Here is a 19,151-nt window from a genome sequence, read left to right as displayed (position 1 = left end):
GGTATAGAGGGAGTTTGCAGTATCTCGTCGCTTGGAAGGGTTTCGGACCCGAGGATAACTCATGGGTGAGGGCGGATGATGTTTCTGCTTCCAGACTTGTCAGAGCGTTTCACAGGAGGTTTCCTGATAAGCTCGGTCCTAGGGGATCCGGAGGATCCTCTTAGAAGAGGGGGTACTGTTAGAACTCTCCTGTTAGGTTTTTTCTTGTTTGCTGGTCACGTGACCATTTTTGCCTATTTAATCCGGCTCCGCCCTCCTGGCCTTGCTGGACTTCATTGTATTTACTACTCTTGAGCTAGCTTGGTGCTCTGTTACCGTTCTCTGTTAGTTGTGCTAGGTCTTCGGACCTCTATGTTCTTTGTTGTGTGTTTTTCTTTGACTGCTACAATTTCTGCTAGGAGGTGTCCAACGTTATCCCAGTCCCTAATTCTTGTAGGGATCCCTCCCTTGCATCTATAGGTCTTCGTACAGACTAGCCGAGGACTTTAGCGGGTCTGATCGCAGGATCAGGTTCCCCGTTACATCGTAGGGATCCAGTTTAGTTCTATTGTAGGGACAGATCTCCTGTCTTTTCCTAGTGCTTGTAGCAGATCATAACAGTGAACCTTCGGCCAAGTCTGAGGTCCAGAGCACTCTGGAAGAGGTTTTCATCCAGGATATCTCTGTACTTGGCCGCATTCATGTTTCCTTCAATTGCAACCAGTCGTCCTGTCCATGCAGCTGAAAAACACCCCGATAGCATGATGCTGCCACCACCATGTTTCACTGTTGGGATTGTATTGGGCAGGTGATGAGCAGTGCCTGGTTTTCTCCACACATACCGCTTAGCATTATCACCAAAAAGTTCTAACTTCGTCTCATCAGACCAGAGAATCTTATTTCTTATAGTCTGGGAGTCCTTTATGTGTTTTTGAGCAAACTCTATGCGGGCTTTCATATGTCTTGCACTGAGGAGAGGCTCCTGTCGGGCCACTCTGCCATAAAGGTCCATAGCTGGACTCCAATGAAGGAGTAGAACCATCTCAAGGAGGATCACAAGGAAATGGACAGCATGTGACTTAAATATGAGTGTCTGAGCAAAAGGTCTGACTACTTATGACCATGTGATATCTCAGTTTTCTTTTTTAATAAATTTGTAAAAATTTCTAAATTTCTGTTTTTTTTCAGTCAAGATGGGGCGCAGAGTGTACTTTAATGAGAAAAAAATGAACTTTTGAGAATTTACCAAATGGCTGCAATGAAACAAAGAGTGAAAAATGTAAAGGGGTCTGAATACTTTCCGTACCCACTGTAAAAAAGTATGCAGAAAGCTTCTGAGCTCCCCCTAGTGGTGACTGCAAGCAGTCAGAAATATATAGAGGAGAGAATAAAAATACAAACCTCCGTGGCACACAGGTATGCTAACAATGCCACTATATTACTGAATATGTTTATATGCCATCCCCTAGTTTATTATGGCTAGAGAGACTCTGGGTGAAAATAAATATCCTCAATAGCTCACACTCTCCCTGTGTGACAGACAGTTCTACAAAGTCAAACTTTCTACATCCGTTTTTGCCCCTTTGTTCAGTTGTTTGGATTGTCGGGTTATCATTATGTTATCACACGCAGAGGAAGACAAACAATTGTGCTGAAATGAACTTCCGCTGTGAGTCACAATTTTCCAAATGCAAAATCCTTTATTATTAAAAAGAAAATAACGTTTTTACAGCGTCTCTGGCTGCAGCGAGTCGCCTACTTTACAGCCGTGCTGTTAGGACAGTCTGCCCGTTGTACTTACGCATATAATCGATGATCCCTTAGATCTGTAACCGGGAGGTAAAGACGGTTCTTCCAGCTCGTATTCTGGACGAAAAAGAAAAACATGGATGTTTAGTGACGGCACCGAAGAATACAGGAAAAGACAAGAGCAACTAATCTGACAAGCAACCAGAAGATGGAGCACAGAACAAGAGGCCCTGATACATTGTAACATGCCCCACTGACTGTGGAGGACAAGACATGGCTGACTGACTCTTGTAGATTGACTGGTTAACTTAGAAAGATCACATTCGTGTGTGAACTGATGCCAAGTTTTCAGACTGTAAATACTTGTATCATTGACATCTGTGAGGAGGATATGTCTAATGAAGCAGGGACACCCATAGTCAAGGAAGCAGCACCGGATATGGGCTCCTCATACAGTTTTTTTTGATGCAAGAACTTCTTAGAAGTGTCCACGTCATCTTGTTAGGCCTCATTCAGACATCAGCATTTTACAAGTACTAAAAAAATGGACCGATTATTCTGATTAGAGTTTGACCAGAGTTTGACCAGAGTTTGAACAGAGTTTGAACAGAGTTTGAACAGAGTGATATCAGTTTTTCTTGTACGTGGAGAGAAAAAAAAAAGTTTGTTGACTTTCTCTTTTCTGGCAGTCCGTGTAAATCGAACAGCACTCGGATGTCATCTGAGTGTGATCCGATTTTTTCACAGACCCATAAACTTGCAATGCTAATTTTGATCCATCGTTTGGATCAAAACTGGACTTGTCTCCGATTTCTTCTGTGGACCCCTTGGTCTGAGGAAAAAAATCAGACATGTGCACAGCCCCATAGCATATCATATTTACGAGTGCTATCCACAAAAACCACGGATAGCACTCGTAAGAGAAAATTGGACGTGTGAACGGGCCTTTAGAAAGTTCCCAAAACAATAATCTTATCAGAAAGCGTCCCACTGATGGGACCCTCCGCATCAGATGTAATCAGTGGGCAAACCCAAGAATAAGTGCTGAATTTCCCTGCAGTGCTCTCAATGGAGACATTAAGGTATAGAGAACGCTGTCTCATCTTATGGATAAAATTACAAAGTGTTTGAAAAAGCAACATTGCGCTTTACCATTTATTAAAAATCCTCTGTTCTCAAGAGCAGAGGGATTTTTAATTTGACAGTTTACCTATATCCATAGCTGAAGCAAACAATTGCTTACAATATATTCTGCATCCTATGTGTTAGGGATAGGTCATTACTACTGTACCATCTACATATATGTTGTCTGTGAAGGTATGGATGAGATGAGAACTCATCAACTACTTCAGATGTGCATCCAGAAATGGCAACTTCTTTAAAGGGAACCTGTCACTTATTTCCTCCCAGGAGCCGTCGGCTTTCAGTCATGGGACTATACTGTGAGCTACGGCTGTAAGCTGGCAATTTGATTGACAGCTCGCTATATACAGATGTGCAGCACCTGCAAGCTGCCAATTGAAGTGCCAGGGCACGCTCACACCGCTACTCACAGTATAGTGACCAATGACTGTAGCTGTTCCCTACACCGCCGTGATGACTGAAAGCCGGCGGCTCCCAGGACAAAATAAGTTCATTTTCTGATTTCAGTATGGTGGCCGGGCAGCATTTTAAGGCTATTTACCTGCAGATTAACCCCATATTTGTCAGTAAATAACATTTTCCAAGATGACAGGTTCCCTTTAAAGGACATCTATCAGCATGTTCTTACATATAGTATTGGTATTGCTGCATAAGTCCTGGCCCCCCAATATAAATTATACCTTTTTTTGTGTAGATCCGACATGCAGGACATGAGAAATCTAGAGTAGAAGTCATATGTAAATCAGGCTGGAAGTGCAGTGGGGACATGTCCATGCACTTGGAAGAAGTCGTCCCTTTACAAGGACACGCCCTCAGTGCACTTCCAGCCTGATTTGCATATACAGTAGCTTTTATGGAATATTTTTCATGATTGGTGTATCGGATCTCAACAAAGGTATGATTTATATTGTGGCTGTACGGCTATTCCATTACGTCTATATATGTAAATTGTTCCAACAGATACCCTTTAATGTTTTGTCCTTTTGTTTTATGATTGCGCTTTTATTTCCAACTTGCAAAGCTCAATCATCCGATCAGTCTGCAGCGTTTAGGATAATGATGACTTTCTGGTAAATGTGTAATTTGTTGAAATGGGTAAGAAGCATCATCCAACATATCCCTGGTCTTGTGCATTTTGGGCTACGTGTGGACAAGGCTGGTTTGGGGCCAGAGACATGAGATTAGTAAATAAACAGTTCTTTATCCAGCACAAGCTGAGGGTTTGTTACCGGTTGTGCAGCTGCGCTGTGCGAGGAGGCGGCGTCCTGCAGCTGTGACAGCACCAGATCCAACTGCGGTGCGGACCCAGATCATCATACCTGCAAATAGCCCCCAGGATGGGTGGGACGGCCGGGTGCAAACATATTGGGACCCTCTGCTCCCACAGAGCAAATATGGCTACATGACTAATATACAGCCAGTATAATGGCCTCCGCGATCAGTGCCAATTTCTCCAGGGGAACACAGTGATGCATCTGAACCCCACCTCCCCTGGGGTGGGCACAGCACTGCTGTCATCTGCACTGGGATATAACCCTCAGCATTTCAAAACCGCACTGAAAAAATCCGCAGCCATATAAATGGCAAGGCAGATCTGGGGCGACTCGGGGTCATGCAGCGACATCGCAGGTGAATGGGGTCACATCACAGCCCGCAAGGTATTGCAATAAATAATCACAAAAAATCCTAATGGTTCCCTGGCTCCGACTCGTTGCAGTGGCCGGGCCATGCACCTGCACTCTGCCGAAAATCAATGACAGACAGGCGCTTGTAGGCAGATTTTGGTGCAGAACATTGGATTGTACAGACCTGGTGATTAATAGTTTAAAAGTGGACCCCAAACTCCCTAACATCCTTACAATTCCAAAGAGAGCCATTACTCGCCCTCCAGGGTCCTGCTCTCTGGCATGCATCACCGCTGCAGTCAATCGCTGAGCTCAGCCACTCGTCCCATCTACCATGGCATTGCCACCGAGCTCAGTGATTGGCTGGAGCAGGAGGGCGAGAAGTCTCTCTGTTTGGTATTTTAAGGATTTTAGAGAGTTTGGGGTCCACTTTCTTGAGAGTGGAGAATCCCTTTAAATGATACTGATGTAGAATAATCAGGTGATCACTTTGGCCAGTGACTGCACCACCCACAGTATAATGTCTGAGCGACCAGGCAGATGCAACTGACTTTGCACGCTGGGAGTTGTAGTTCTGCAGGTTGTAGACTTTTAGCATGCAGCACATGGGCTGAGCTCCTACTATCTGCAGACAGAGCTTCTCCCCAGCAGTCACACATTGATACCTGCACAGATCTGCTGCCACAGACTCCGGGGCGCACAGGCTGCAGCCATGGCACGGGCAGGGGTTGTCATGGCGACTGGCACACACACACACACTGCTTACCCAGAACTCCCCGCGGGCCAGGAACAACTATGACTTCCGGGTAACACTGTGGCGGACACGTGGGCGCTGCGCTTCTGTGTGACGCTTGTCGCATCTTGTCAGGTATTTCTATACAGCTGCTACTTATTATACTGCGACTAAATGGCGAGCAGACCGGACTACAACGCCCAGCATTGTTTAGCAGGCTGAGAGTTGTACAGAGAATGCACATACTGTCAATCATGGCACGTGCATGTGAAAGGTTGGGAATGGGGGACTGCAGTGGTGGACACAGATGGGAGGGGGCCCTGTGCAAAAGCGGTATATGGGCCCCTCATTGTGTCTGTGACTGGTTCTAATGCCTGATTTGAAGGTGAAAGTGCCCCCCTCCCCTTACATCTTGGTCTAATCCTGCACCTGAGATATGTCCACCCCTAGGTGAGTGTCACCTCGAGCCCTGCCATAAGGACCTCGAGCCCCCCCATGAGGACCTCAAGGCCCCCCCCCTCCCCCATGAGGACCTCAAGCCCCCCCCCCTCCCCCATGAGGACCTCAAGCCCCCCCCCTCCCCCATGAGGACCTCAAGCCCCCCCCCTCCCCCATGAGGACCTCAAGCCCCCCCCCTCCCCCATGAGGACCTCAAGCCCCCCCCCTCCCCCATGAGGACCTCAAGCCCCCCCCCTCCCCCATGAGGACCTCAAGCCCCCACCCATAAGGACCTCGAGCCCCCCCCATGAGGACCTCAAGCCCTCATGAGCAGGGCTGTGGAGTCAGTAAGTCAAATCTCAGACTCCACATCACTACTGAGCGTGTACATAAAGTGCAGCACAGATTCATCTCAGCTAATAGCCGAGGTCCTTAGGCTATGTTCACACACGTTGGGTTTTTCTGCGTTTTTTGCTGCAGATTTTTATGCAAATTTTCAGCTGCGTTTTGCAGATTCATCGCAACTAAAAGCCGAGATCCTTAGATCAGGAACAGATCAGACATTTATAGGACATTTCACAACTTTCCCAAATTCTTATGAAAACATTTACAGCACATCCTGCATTGTACTACTGTATCGAATTTATTACATATTTTAGGAGTCAGCCCATTTTATACTCCACAGCCCTGCTCATAAGGACCTCGAGCCCCATTGCGGCTTATTGTACAACTGAACGAGTAGTCCCTTGTTCAAATCCCCTAGCAAAAAATATCTTGGGGTGGTATATTAGCCCCAGTCACAGCCAAGTTCAGACTCCTGTCTGCATATCAGAGCTGACTACTAGCACCCAGGAGCTGTCCGCACTTCTACCTATGCTGTGTGTACAGTGACCATGCAGACAGAGACTGTAATAAACCCTCTCTGCCTTCTCTATGTGGAGTCTGGCTGTGTCTGACAGCCGGCTCCCCGCTCCCATAGCTGCACGTTTTCGTGCCCCTGCTATACTGTGAAGTGTCATTTTAGAAGTCACTGCAGAGTACCTGGACATTTGTCTATGGGCTGTCTGGAAGTAAAAAATAACAAATATCTATAAAAGTTTAAATTGCCCCTTTTTACCAAATGTAAATAAAATATAAAAAAAATGAAAACAAAAATAAATTTTTGGGGTATTGCTCCTGGTCCTGGTGTAGCGGTCCAAGTTAAAAATATTCATAATATTTAGCAAATACGTTGAATGCCAATTCAAAACAAAATTGAAATGGCAAAATCTTAGTTTTGTGGCCACCACCCAAAAAATTTCAGAAAAAAAACCAAAATGGTAATGATAAAAATGACATATCATCTCGCGAATAACAAGACCTGACACATCTCTATGGAGCGAAAAAGAAAAAACATATTTCAAGGCGAGGAGGAAAAATTGAGAGGGGTCCGCTGAGACTCTGTTGCCCAAGGGTCCACATGAATCTGGAGGCACACAAAAGCTCATTGCTACACGAGGGAAGCAAACGTCTCATCTAGCGTAGCACAAATTGCTGAACAAGCTACTCCAGTCTACAAAAAATGATCACCTATGCACTGAATAGGATCATTGTGTGCCCCTCATTTTGCCCTAGATTGCCCCTGGTGGCAAGACAACCAACAGGAAGAGAAGAATTGATCAGCTGGTTATGCACTGTGCTTAGATATCATTGTCAATACACCATCAATAGCCGCAGACTCATCACACGTTCCATGCTGGGCACATGTGCATCACAACTAGACCATGAACAGTTTGATAAATCATGTCCTTTTTTCTATATCTTTTGGACGGCCCGGTGCATGTCCATCACTTACCTGGGAAGAGATGGCACCAGGATGGACTATGAGAAGAAGTCAACCTTGGCGGTGACAGTGTGATGAGTTAGGCAATGTTCTGCCAGCAAACCTTGGATCCTGGCTTTCACATGGACCTTATTCGACATGGTCTACCTACCTAAATATTGTACTGACCAGGTACACCCCTGCTACACTGCAAATATTGTTTAGGAATTGTTTGGGGAACATGACAAAGAGTTCAAGGTGTTGATCTGTCTCCGAATTCTTCAAATATCAATCCGATTGAGTATCTGAAAAACGAATGCGAGACCGCACTTCGTAACGTACAACACTGAAATGATCTGCTGCTAATGTCTTGGTGCCAGATACCATAGGACACAGAGGCCATGTTTCCACGTAGCGCAATTTTTCCTGTAGGTGTCTGCACCAAAATTTGCAACAGCAGTCTATCTAAACAATAGGTATCTGTCCTTAAAAAGGCAGCCGCATGTTTTTTACATGCATTTTTTCAGGCTATAGGGGGAAAAATGCACCAAAAGTTCAACAGCGTCTTTAAACGGATGGTGGGCAGGAGTTTTCATTAAAACATATCCACTTTGCTTGAACTGTTGATTTTCTGCATACCCCAAAAAAAATGCTACGTGGGAACATGGCCCTACCGAGATCTGGGGAAGCCCATGGCTTGATGGGTTAGGGATGTTTAGGCTGTACAAGGGGGAACCACACAATATTAGGAAGGTGGATTTAATGGTCTGGCTGATTAGTGTTATACAGTATATGTATATATTCTATTTGTTTTTTACTGCAGTGAAGCATTTTGTGCCTTATACTCCTTCTTAATGAAATAATTTTATTTTTTGATATTATACAGAAGTATGACAGGCAGTGATGAGAAATATATAACCTGCACTGAATCAGCAAAGAAAAAGAAAAAACAGAAGCATGACGAATCTGGGAAAAGTATAGTAAAGGAATCGCAGTGTCATAGTAATAAAAACAAGAAGAAAAAGAAAGCCATCGTTACGGAAGATGCTTCGGAAATAGCGGATATAGTTCCGAAGAAGAAAGATAAAGCGTTAGATGAAGATATAGCATCATGTAACCTTATTATTAACGATGTCCCAAAAAAGAAGAAAAAAAAACATGACGAATCTGGGAAAAGTATAGTAAAGGAATCGCAGTGTCATAATAATAAAAACAAGAAGAAAAAGAAAGCCATCGTCACGGAAGATGCTTTGGAAATAGCGGATATAGTTCCTAAAAAGAAGAAAGATAAAGCCTTAGATGAAGATGTAGCATCACGTGACCTTATTATGAACGATGTCCCAAAAAAGAAGAAAAAGAAAAATATTGTAGACGATGTTCTTGAAAGTGTTGATCCACTTCATAAAAAAGAAAAACATTCTACTGTAGAGGAAAGTAAAGAAATTGTTACAAAGAAAAAGAAGTATAAGCGAACCGAGGGCAACCTCGAGGACGGAGCAACAAAAACCCAAAATATTGGCACAGATGTTTCAGTCGGCCAGAAAAAAAAGAAAAAGGTATCTGTGCTAGAGGAACATTCAGGATATCCTAAGGATGACCAGCCCAAGGTGTCTGACTATACGGAAGCAAAGAAGATAAAAAAGAAAAAGAAGACTGATTTTGTACAGAGCGAAGATGACGTTATTGATGGTCATGATGTCCACAATGGCAGAGAAGATGGAGAATCTTTAAGGGTCTCCCAAAAGAAGAAAAAAAGAAAACTATCAATTACTGATGAGAGATATGGTCACGGAGATTCAGATCTGAATGGAAACAGAGATGAAGAATATGATTACATATTTGATGGAGCCTCGAAGAAGAAAAAGAGAAATAAAGCAAAAGAGACGGCTGAGTTGGCAGATGGTGCTGATGAGTCTTTACATGTGACTTGTCATGAAGAAGAAAAGCAAAAGTCAAAGAGGAAGAAAAAGGAGAAGATGCTAAAGGATGAGGCGCACTCTGCACATGAAGACACAACGGAAGTTCCGAAAAAGAAGCAGAAGAATAAAGAAGGAACAAAAACGTCTAACAAATCGAGCAAGAAGCGAGTATGTATCACAGTTTAAAAAAAAATACTTGTCTCCTTTAAAGAACAATTCTGGAACATGTCTTCGTAAAACTCCCCTCTGTAGTTAAGTCTCCTGGAAACTTATGAATTAGTTGACCAATGGGTGTTCCGAATACTGTTGTTGGGGTTTGTGCTGACAGTCAGTAATGATTGACTGGGTCGGACACCTTCCTTTTAACAAGATGGCGACTGTCAGTTGATTTGTATAGTTCCAGGAGGAACTGCAGAAGAACAGTGCAAACAGTTTTGAGGAATGACTGGATTTATGTAAATCATTGTGTAAATTTCTGATTATATTTTAAAGGGGTAATCTAATTAAAGACATTGATGACACATCAGTAGGATATAACATCAATGTACAATCGGTTGGGGTCCAAGCGCTATGAACCCCTCCTACTGATTACAAGAAGAGTACTGTGGCCCTCCCATTTGTCTTGGCTCTTACAGGATTCTTCCATAGGTAGCTTTCCTTGCGTGGCTGCCACTTTGAGGCGATAGTCATGGGTCACCGATTGGACATTGATGCCATCTCCTACAGAATGCCATCAGTGTCTTTTAGTGAGTTATTTGCAAGGTCTTTGCCACCATTTGTGATCTGGAAAATTCACATTCAGAGCTTGTACACCAATACGTTTCCAACATTTCACCTGTCTGATAATTTGGAATAATTGTAGGCAATTGTCGTGAGGTTTTCCACTTCATGGACAAAAAATTGTCAAATCTTGGAACCTTGAGCTACAAAAAGCATGTCGCACCTGCACCGTGGCAGTAAAAGACCATGGATTCCCATCTTTGAGTTGTGTAAGCAATGGTGCTTCAACTTTGGGATCTTCTCGGTAGTGTCCACTCACCACATCCATCTTCATTGCATAGATGCAAAGATCACCATTTTATATAGCTGAAAGATGGGCAACCTGGGGGCTTGTGTTGGCACAGTGGGAGATCCAGTTTAGTCTACAGATTTTTTTTATATAGTGAGCAGCCCCTTTATGAAGTAGCACTGTGTTTACTATTGTATCATCACTAAGTCACAACATTTTTATTTAAAACAAATACTTTTTCTAAGGCCAAGTTCAAACAGACGTAAAACCCAGGCCCATATTGAAGTCCGTGTGAAAAATAGTCCATGTGCACTAGCAGGGTAATGTTTAGTCCATTCTCCGTATAGACAGCACACAAACAGAAAATCTGATCATACTTTTACACAGGAAACGACTGACCCAAGAGCTGGCCTTTGTTAAGGTTGCCACGGAAGCCAGAAGCCTATTAAACTACTTAGATGCCACAGTTGCTAAGGAATGTGGCACCTAAAGGGTTAAATGACAAGGATAAAAGATACCTCTGATCCCGGGACTTTGGCTGTCAGCCTATGCCTGGCTCCCACGGTCTTACCTGTGTGGTCACCATGTCTTGGTGGCTTACTCTGTCCCAATCCCGTTTCTACCACAGCCACTGTTCACTCCATCTGAATGCCAACTCTTCTCATCCACGCATCCATCCCCGCCAATATATATTGCCATACAGCGAGTTACAGTATGTGGCACTAACATGTTTATTATGATATAGGAGGAGCACACAGACTTCCAGCCGGAATCAGCGCAAGATGGGAGCACAGATGAAGTCCATATTCATAAGGTTAGTTAGTCTTTAAGGTGTGGCTCTATGGCTATCATGCCGTAGTCTGATATTTGAGAGCTAATATTTGTGGTCACATGGAGGCCAACAGTATGCCTGCCCACAGACCAGGGAGGCGAAACAGGGAGTCCAAGAGGTGGCAGGTATCCCCGGGGGGGGGGTGAGAGGGAATATTTAATGGAAAAATAACCATTACTATTCGATCTGCCCCTGCCACTGTGGTCCCCACTGGTCCTGCATCTATGTCATCATTCATGTACCTGCTGCAGCCAATCCTTGACCTCAGCGGTGAGGTTGGCATGTATGACACTTGATTGCTGAAGCAAGTGATTGTCTGCAGTGGTTACGTGAATGATGTATGTGACATCAATGTTGCAAGATTGAATAGATGACTAATGGTTATTTTAATATTTTAACTCACTTGCTGCTCTCGGCCCATTAAAAAAAAGTTGGGAAAATAAGTTTAGGATGTGCCCACACATTCTGCCAGCTGCATGCGGACAAAACATCGCACCCCCACATAGTAGGCAGTGTATTTAAAGGGTACTTGTCACCTGATTCATACTGCCCAAACCACAGGCAGCATGAATCAGATCCAGGCAACACGGTTGCAGACAGGTATACTTTCTCTGAAACGCTTAGGCTTTTCCGAGTGTCACTCCAGGTGGTTGATTGGTCTCTCACTATGGGAGAGACCTGTCAATCATCACTAGCAGTGCTGGAAAAAGCTGGCCGCGGCTGTATGTTTAAAGCATATTTTCTCTGAAACGCAGGAGTGTTTCATAGGAGAATGTAGCCAGGCTGTGATTCCATGCTGCCGGTGGTTTGAGGAGCATGAACCATGTGACAGGTTCCTTAAAAAGTCTGATAATTGGACACGTGATTTTTTTCAGATTACAGCCAATATTGCATTAAAGTCCACGGTACATGAGTCGCATGCAACTTGCAACCAACAACAGAAAAGCCAACAGATTTGAAAACAGTTGGTGACGCAGGAGGTTACAGGTTGCAATGTGACATCATAGGAAATTATTCGAAGTAATGTCACAATGTGTCACTTGTCGCCGTAACACCCTAGCCTTAATGTGATTTTCTTTTCATTTTCTACTAAAGGGAGTCTTATCAGCCCAAGTTTACACTTCAGCCTAACCACATAGTCTTGTAGAGGATGAAGCAACTAAAAAAAAATTGGTTGTTTAGTTTTCAAATCTGTTCTTCCCCCATACCCCAAAAAAACAACTTTATTGCACTTTGCTAATGAGGATGCTCACTACTATAGCTAAACAGCCTGGTGCACCGTTCCACCCACTTATTTAGTATGTCGCCTCTCTATATTGTTTGACAGCACTTGCTTGCTCATAGCCTCAACCTGTGTCTCAACTGACAGAGGAGCTGTATCATAAACACAAGTACCTCCTGTGAGCCAAGGAGAAGGGCTGTGACATGAGAAGAAATAAATCTTCGTTTTGGCTGACTAAGCATATTTTCTCCTCAAGCTTCAGCCCTCAGTGCTAAGTCAGCTGAGAAGATTTATTTTTTTCTGATGTCACAGCCCAAAGGTGGACAACCTACTATAATTTCCATGAAATGAGTACGTCAACAAAGCAATTTATGAGTCATTTGTAGGATATCCGACAAATGTCTGATTTGTGGTGGTCCAATTTGAAAAAGAGACTGGGGTCTTGCCACACTTTTGATAGTTGAACATTACTGTCTATTATAGTCTATGGAACAGCCTAGACCTCACCGATCAGTCACACTTGCTGATAACCAACAAGGTTCGAAACTATACAGTAACACACAACTAATGTAAGCGACATGTCAGCAATTCCCTTTCCTTAGTAGTAACCAGTGCCGCCCAGAACTTGGCGACCCATCCCATGCCATGTCTATTTGAGGCCTATGTCTGATGGAGATGCTATCTTCTCATCCTGCATTCAGGCAATTTATATAAAAAAAAATGGGTCATTCTAATGCAAATGAAGGCGGCAATTGATCTCTCTCTACTCCTCTTATTGCACATTTCATTTTAGCTCCCCGAGCATTACGGGTGACAAGTTACTTAAGAATTGTAGCAATTTGTAGATGATTGGAGGCTGGTTATTAGCCTAGGAGTTCGGCAGGGTAATTATTTAGGCTTTGGGGAGAGGTTACCAGCGATGTGTTTGCTAGAAGAATAATTGCCTGCACTTATCTTGAAAAAGACAAACCCTGAAATGTTGTAATTATGTGCATCGGGGCCACAATGGGTTAATAACACCCTTTGAAAAAGCCAGAAAAGTTTCGCACTCGAGTCGGCTCCACCAGCCAAGAATAACAGACACTGTAAAATGCAAAGTTGGCTCGATGAAGTGAACTACATGACGCCATCTGTAGGAGGTATACGCCGATGAACTCAACAATCAGTGAAGCCAAGGAACCGTGTGTCCATCTTGGCAATGACTACCAGTTTTCATTTCTCTTGCCGGTGCCAAAGGAACCATGTTTAGTGGATGATGGATTGTCAACGCTTTGACTCACTGGTTCCATTTCTGGCATTCAGTTTGGCTGCTGATGTCTGATCTGTTTGGTATTCAGAGGTATTGGTACCGGTGAGGATCACTCATGTAAATACATAGAGGCGACAGGCATTAGCCCTGTTTCGGGGTCCATAGTTGGACCACTATGCAAATTGGTCACGTTTCTCGACCTAAAACCGTCAGTCTTGTATATGCCTTAGACTGTCAAGACCTGCAGCCAGTCCATGCATCATGAACCTCAAAAAACAGATGTATGAAACCGGTCTTAGAAATGGTTACACTTTACCTCTTCCTTAAAGGGGTTGCCCCTACCTGATAATTTCTCACCTATCTACTGGATAGGGTATGACTTGATTGGTAAAGTTCCTAGTGGTGGGATTCCCTACAATCTCAAAAATGAATGTAGTGATGACCACACACGCACCACTGCTCTGTTCATTGTCTATGGGACTGCCAGAGATGCCCGAGTGCTGTATTCTGCTATCATCTAAAGTCCTATGGACAGATGAATAGAGTGTTGGTGCATGCAGCCATTGCTCCATTCCAGCGGGGCACTTTAGAGTCTAATTCTTGGAATTGCTAGGGGTCCTAGTATGGAGACTCCCCACAACCGACAAGTTCTCACATTTCCAGTGGAATTCGGACAATCCATGCAAATAAGTGTTCTGGAATTAGAACGGAAGCCTTTTTTTCTTCTTTCAGAAATAGCGCCACTTTATGCACAGGCTTTGTCTGGTATAGCAGTTGAGACTTAAGCAATACTAGACCAAGCCCATGAACTAGAAGGGCCCTCAATATGGAGGAAAAAAGGTCTTAATACTGTGTTGGAGCCTCCCTACCTTGCGAACCAGATTCTTAGCAAGGACCCCTCACCAATTTACGGGTTCAGATGATTATTTGTTTATTAAGCTTTAGTACATTATTACCCTGGTGCCTTGGGTCTCCTAACCCTGTAAGAATGGGTGTCTGCCATACATCATACAGTGAACGGTTACTGGCTACTCCCATCCTTCCTATGCAACGTCTGTGTATATAATAACAATGGGTGTTAAAAGAGGCATGAACCCTGGAGACCGGGACATGGCATTACCGCTTTAGAAAGCACTAGTGCAACCTCCTCTGGAATATGCCGTTCAGGTGTGGGCACCGGTTCATAGGAAGGACGCCCGAAGTGGAAAGCGGTACAAAGAAAAGCCACAAAACAAATTGCCATGGAGGACCTTAAAGAGTAACAGTCGGCTTTTTGTTGTTGTTTGTTTCATAAATCAGTAGTATTCATGAAAATAAGATTTTTTTTTCTCCTCCTGGACTGGTTATTCATTCTTAAATCACGGGTAAAATCTGTCCTCAATGAACACAGATTTTCCCATTACTGAGACAGGAGAAGACAGCTGGTGCTCAAAGTGCTATGTAGAATGTCTGTGGCTTTTTCTAGCTCCTCCTTACCTCTCCATAGAATTTTAGAAGCACCAACTGCTATCCCATATCTCATTAATTGTAAGATCTGTCTTCACTGAATAAAGATTTTACCCATGAGTTGACAGTGAAAGATCAATCCAAGAGGAGATACTTGGCCACTGAATCACTTTGACCCTGTTCTTCAGAAATGCAAAAGGTGTGTATTTTGGATCATTGTCACCTGTGAATTCATGATACCATCAATGAAATGTAGCTCCTGACACCAGCAGCACTCATATGCCCCACATAAGGACACTGCCACCACCATGTCTCACTGTAGGCCCCATGCATTTTTCTAAATTAATTTTTATATATGGATGGTGCCTACAGTGAGACATGGTGGTGGCAGCAGCCTTATGTGGGCCTGTATAAGCACTGCTGGTGTTGGGGAGCTACATTTCATTGATGGAATCATGAATTCACAGATGCACTGCTCTATAATGAAAGAGATGTTATGATCACTCTGTGCCTTTGGTAGACGTGCACTGTTCCAACATCTCAATGAAACAAAACCCACATCTTTTGCATTTCTGAAGAAGAACAGGGTGAAAGTGATTCAGTGGCCAAGCGTCTACTGATCTGAGCCCAACCACACACGTATGGGGAATTCTGAAGAGACAAGTTGTCATCACTCTCCACCCAGCATCCAGGCTCTAGAAGAGGTCGTTCTGGCAGAATGGAAAAAGAAAAATGTTGCAGTATGTCACAAACTTGTTCATTCCAGGCCTATAAGACTTGGTGCTGTCATTAAAAATCATGGAGGTCATACAAAATAGCAGATGTAGTAGTATCTGATGTGGGGTGTACTGATTTTTGCATCAAGCAATTTGAGTAAAACTGAAGATTTTGTAATGAAAGTTATATTACTAACCTTTCATGTTATGGGTTAAAATTTCATAAATTGTTCTCGTGAGATTGTGATTAAAATTTTACTTTTCAAAAGGGGTGTACTAATTTATGCTGAGCACTGTGTATTGCTCCTCTTTGCAATGATAATCCAGTAACTGACGTTGAAATATTTTATCCTTCTATATAGGGAACTAAATTCGGGCAGTGGGACACTGCCACGTTCCAAAACCCCGAACAGCAAACCAAATTCTTGCGACTGTTGGGTGGATTCAAGAAGGGAAACCAAGCAAACTTGATGTCAACCTCGAACCAGGTAAAAGCCAACATGGCCATGGGGAAGCAAGGAGAACAAGTTCTTGAGAGGAGCCTGCAAGCCGAGTTTGATAAAGCTCTTTCCTGGAAAGAGAACAGAGGGATTGGCTTAGGCTTCCAGCCAGCCCCGAATAACTCCTTCTACATAGACAAAAGTGCGTCCAGATCGGTCAAATTCGAGGACTGAATTCTGGTTTCATATCTCAGGCTAAATGTGGACAGTGGTCTGGAGATGGTCAGAACCATACGGTGATCTCATCTCTGTTCACTTGACCTGCAGAGTCCAGGTGCTTCCATAGTAATGCTGCTCATAGGATGACTGCTGCGTTCTTGTTCACAGCTATAATGTATAGATGGTTTTATTACATGTAAATCTTTGTATATGTTACACCATAAATAAAGTCCCAATTATCTTGTGTACTTTGCCATCCATGCTTTATCAGTGTTTTGCTTTACTTTGCGGCCGCGACCAATCAGCAGAGCGTTGTTTAAATTTGGCGCCAATCTCGCTGATTGGTCGCGGCCAGCCGGCGGCCGCGACATTTCAGCAGAGCGGTATAAATTTGGCGCCAATCTCGCTAGCCGCGAACTGTATTACTGATGACCGGGCAGAGGCGCCGTCCCTCCCTTCACACTTGCCATCGGGAGATCAGTGGCCCAAGACGCTGATCTCCCGACGGTAGCCGCATGGAGGTCAGCGGCGCCACCCGTCAGGGTACTTGTGCTAGCGACGCTCTTCTCCCGGCTGCATCGCCGCTGACCTCCGTCCTGCAGATGAGCCGCTAACTGCCGCCATCTTTTTTCTCAAATCCCGTCTCGCTGATTGGCCACGGCCAGACCAATCAGCGACGTGGGATTTCCTAGACAGAAAGACAGACGGGATAAGACGATTATATATATAGATTAAGAAGCGATTAAAGCTGTAAAGGGCTGATTTATTATTTTTTTTATAGGGAATTTTTCTCCTTACAAAGCCATGGGGGGGGTTACTCCAGGATACTGGAGTAAAACGCTTTGAAAAGTCACAAGGGTTTGAAGTCAAATTGAGCAAACGCGATGGCGTTTCTTACGCCACAAATGCACGCGCCACTTAATGAATTTGCCGCATCTTCTCAGTGGCGTGCGCCTTACCAAAAATGCTACTCAAGCCAGGCACTGTAGTAAGAGACTGGAATGGAAGAAATTAAGCACAACTTGTAATTTAGTCATTACAATACCTGCTCATTCTGGGCTGAAGAGTCAAGTAGGCGGTCCTAATCAGTGATTAACAGCGATCTCTGGATGCACAGGAATACAAGAAAGGCTGTCAATCCCAAGGAACTTGGGTTGCAATGTTACTGGTTATACAATATGTGACTGAAGATGCCATAAAGACTAAACCCAACTACTTTTTCCCCCACAATTCAGTTGTTTGTTTTTTTAGCGGCCAAGTATCTGTACTCCCCTTTTTTGTAGCGGCCAAGTATCTGTACTCCCTTTTGTTTTCCGAACGTATCCTGCATCATTCTAATAACTATATGCCTTTTCTGTATTCCACAGGCGTCCACTATTTGGGATAATATCTTCGATAATGCAAAAGAGAACGGACATTGAGCACAAACATTTTTATTATATACAAAAGTCGTTTTTGTTTTTTTTTTACAGAGATTTTTTGTTAAATTCTGCTATGATTTCAATAGTAAAAATAAAAGCTAATAACACTGACTTCATATTACCGCTATGGTGCATCTTTAGACCATGTTCAGACGCAGCATTTTTTCACAAAACCCCATTCACGTGTGGACGAAAAAAAAAAAAGAAAATCAGTTCGGATTGCAAAGTTTGTGTTGCGGCTTCTCTCCATATGAATGTGGCCCAACGGGACACCTGCCACGCATGGCCCGATACACCTGCCACGCATGGCCCGATTAAGAATGAGATCTTTACATTTAGCAAATGTATAAATTGGTGGCGCTGCTCATCAGAAATGCTGCAACATGTAGTTGTACAATGAGGATGATTGATAATACCGTCCTGATACATGGCTGGATGCTTATACACATCTGTACATGACGGCATTAGTGCTGTCAGGCTGAATCCTCCGGGGCCACAGATCCGGCTCAGCATTATAACCTGTGCACCAGGAACAATCGGCTGGACCTGGCGCTGCCATCACATGTGGTCAGGTCCTGGACTGCAGGGGAAGTCTGCTCGCCAGCTCACTTAGGTGGCTGCAATCTGCTTGTTTGCTTCTCTTCTTGATGTATTCCAGAGTCTTCACCTAGTTGGGAAAAAAAGTAATAAAATGAAAACTTTGACAATAAAGAAAACTAATTTGCCACTCTGCTCTGTAATCTATGAATATGTGGAGTGTAAGTAAGGCCGGCTTCATACACGCGAGATTCGTTTACGGACAGCGAAATCTGGACTTTAAGGTTTGGATCATAAAATCTTGCACTTTTTGTATATGGACCATGAAAGTTGGGCATATGAAGTCGTCTTAAAGGGCTCAGTCACACTGGCAAGTAGCATTTGATGATTCTCTCACGCGAGAATCAGATGTATACGCAATGACCCTCGGCTCAAACCCTGCTGCAAGCGTGAGCCATCAGTGTGTCATCCATTTTTTTTTTCCGGTACGGCTTCTCCGATACTTTGCGATGTTAAACACGTACATCACACGGACGGCACATGGACGCCATCCGTGTGCTGTACATGTTTTACCCGGACCCATAGACTTGTATTGGCCCTTGTCATCCGTGCTGCCAGGAAAAAACTGTTAATATATTGGATTACTAATATTGCAGGCGGAAGCAGTAAATGG

At 43.8% G+C, this 19,151-nt stretch overlaps 3 protein-coding genes across 5 annotated transcripts in view; 1 reads left to right on the top strand and 2 right to left on the bottom strand.

Moving 5' to 3' along the window:
• IQCK (IQ motif containing K) overlaps positions 1-5,373 on the bottom strand; it is a 100,143-nt gene extending 94,770 nt beyond the window's left edge. The window contains exons 1-2 of one of the 2 annotated variants that reach the window (XM_073647614.1): positions 5,263-5,373; positions 1,781-1,845 (exon numbers count right to left, since the gene is read on the bottom strand). In XM_073647614.1, the coding sequence (XP_073503715.1) occupies positions 1,781-1,845; positions 5,263-5,356 (159 nt within the window). In that variant the 5' untranslated portion in view covers positions 5,357-5,373. Of the gene's footprint in view, positions 1-1,780; positions 1,846-5,161 lie in introns of both variants that reach the window. The other variant, XM_073647615.1, reaches the window with a different exon arrangement.
• On the top strand, positions 5,233-18,454 carry KNOP1 (lysine rich nucleolar protein 1). Of its 2 annotated transcripts, XM_073647608.1 has the most exons (5): positions 5,233-5,364; positions 8,355-9,555; positions 11,142-11,210; positions 16,224-16,349; positions 17,888-18,454. In XM_073647608.1, the coding sequence occupies exons 2-5, from the start codon at positions 8,359-8,361 to the stop codon at positions 17,939-17,941; spliced, it is 1,446 nt and encodes a 481-aa protein (XP_073503709.1). In that variant the 5' UTR covers positions 5,233-5,364; positions 8,355-8,358; the 3' UTR covers positions 17,942-18,454. The 2 variants fall into 2 exon arrangements, with proteins under 2 accessions (XP_073503709.1, XP_073503708.1); XM_073647607.1 differs by lacking the exon at positions 17,888-18,454 and having other exon boundaries at positions 16,224-16,717.
• The window catches only part of VPS35L (VPS35 endosomal protein sorting factor like), a 79,958-nt gene continuing 78,809 nt past the window's right edge, over positions 18,003-19,151 (bottom strand). The window contains exon 31 of the mRNA XM_073647605.1: positions 18,003-18,608. Within this exon, the coding sequence (XP_073503706.1) occupies positions 18,510-18,608 (99 nt within the window). The 3' untranslated portion in view covers positions 18,003-18,509. The remainder of the gene's footprint in view (positions 18,609-19,151) is intronic.

The sequence above is a fragment of the Phyllobates terribilis genome, unplaced genomic scaffold (genome assembly GCF_046119375.1).
Source record: "Phyllobates terribilis strain yellow unplaced genomic scaffold, ASM4611937v1 Scaffold_9__5_contigs__length_417890890, whole genome shotgun sequence".
Classification (NCBI taxonomy): Eukaryota; Metazoa; Chordata; class Amphibia; order Anura; family Dendrobatidae; genus Phyllobates; species Phyllobates terribilis.
The sequence above is the reverse complement of the archived record's forward strand: the minus strand, read 5'-3'. Positions and strand labels throughout refer to the sequence as shown.

Bases quoted from the DNA above. Each gene is read 5' to 3' on its own strand.
- KNOP1 (XM_073647607.1), top strand. From the start codon at position 8,359: ATGACAGGCAGTGATGAGAAATATATAACCTGCACTGAATCAGCAAAG. The intron at 9,556-11,141 runs GTATGTATCACA...ATTATGATATAG, and splicing joins ACAAATCGAGCAAGAAGCGA to GAGGAGCACACAGACTTCCA. The intron at 11,211-16,223 runs GTTAGTTAGTCT...CCTTCTATATAG, and splicing joins ATGAAGTCCATATTCATAAG to GGAACTAAATTCGGGCAGTG.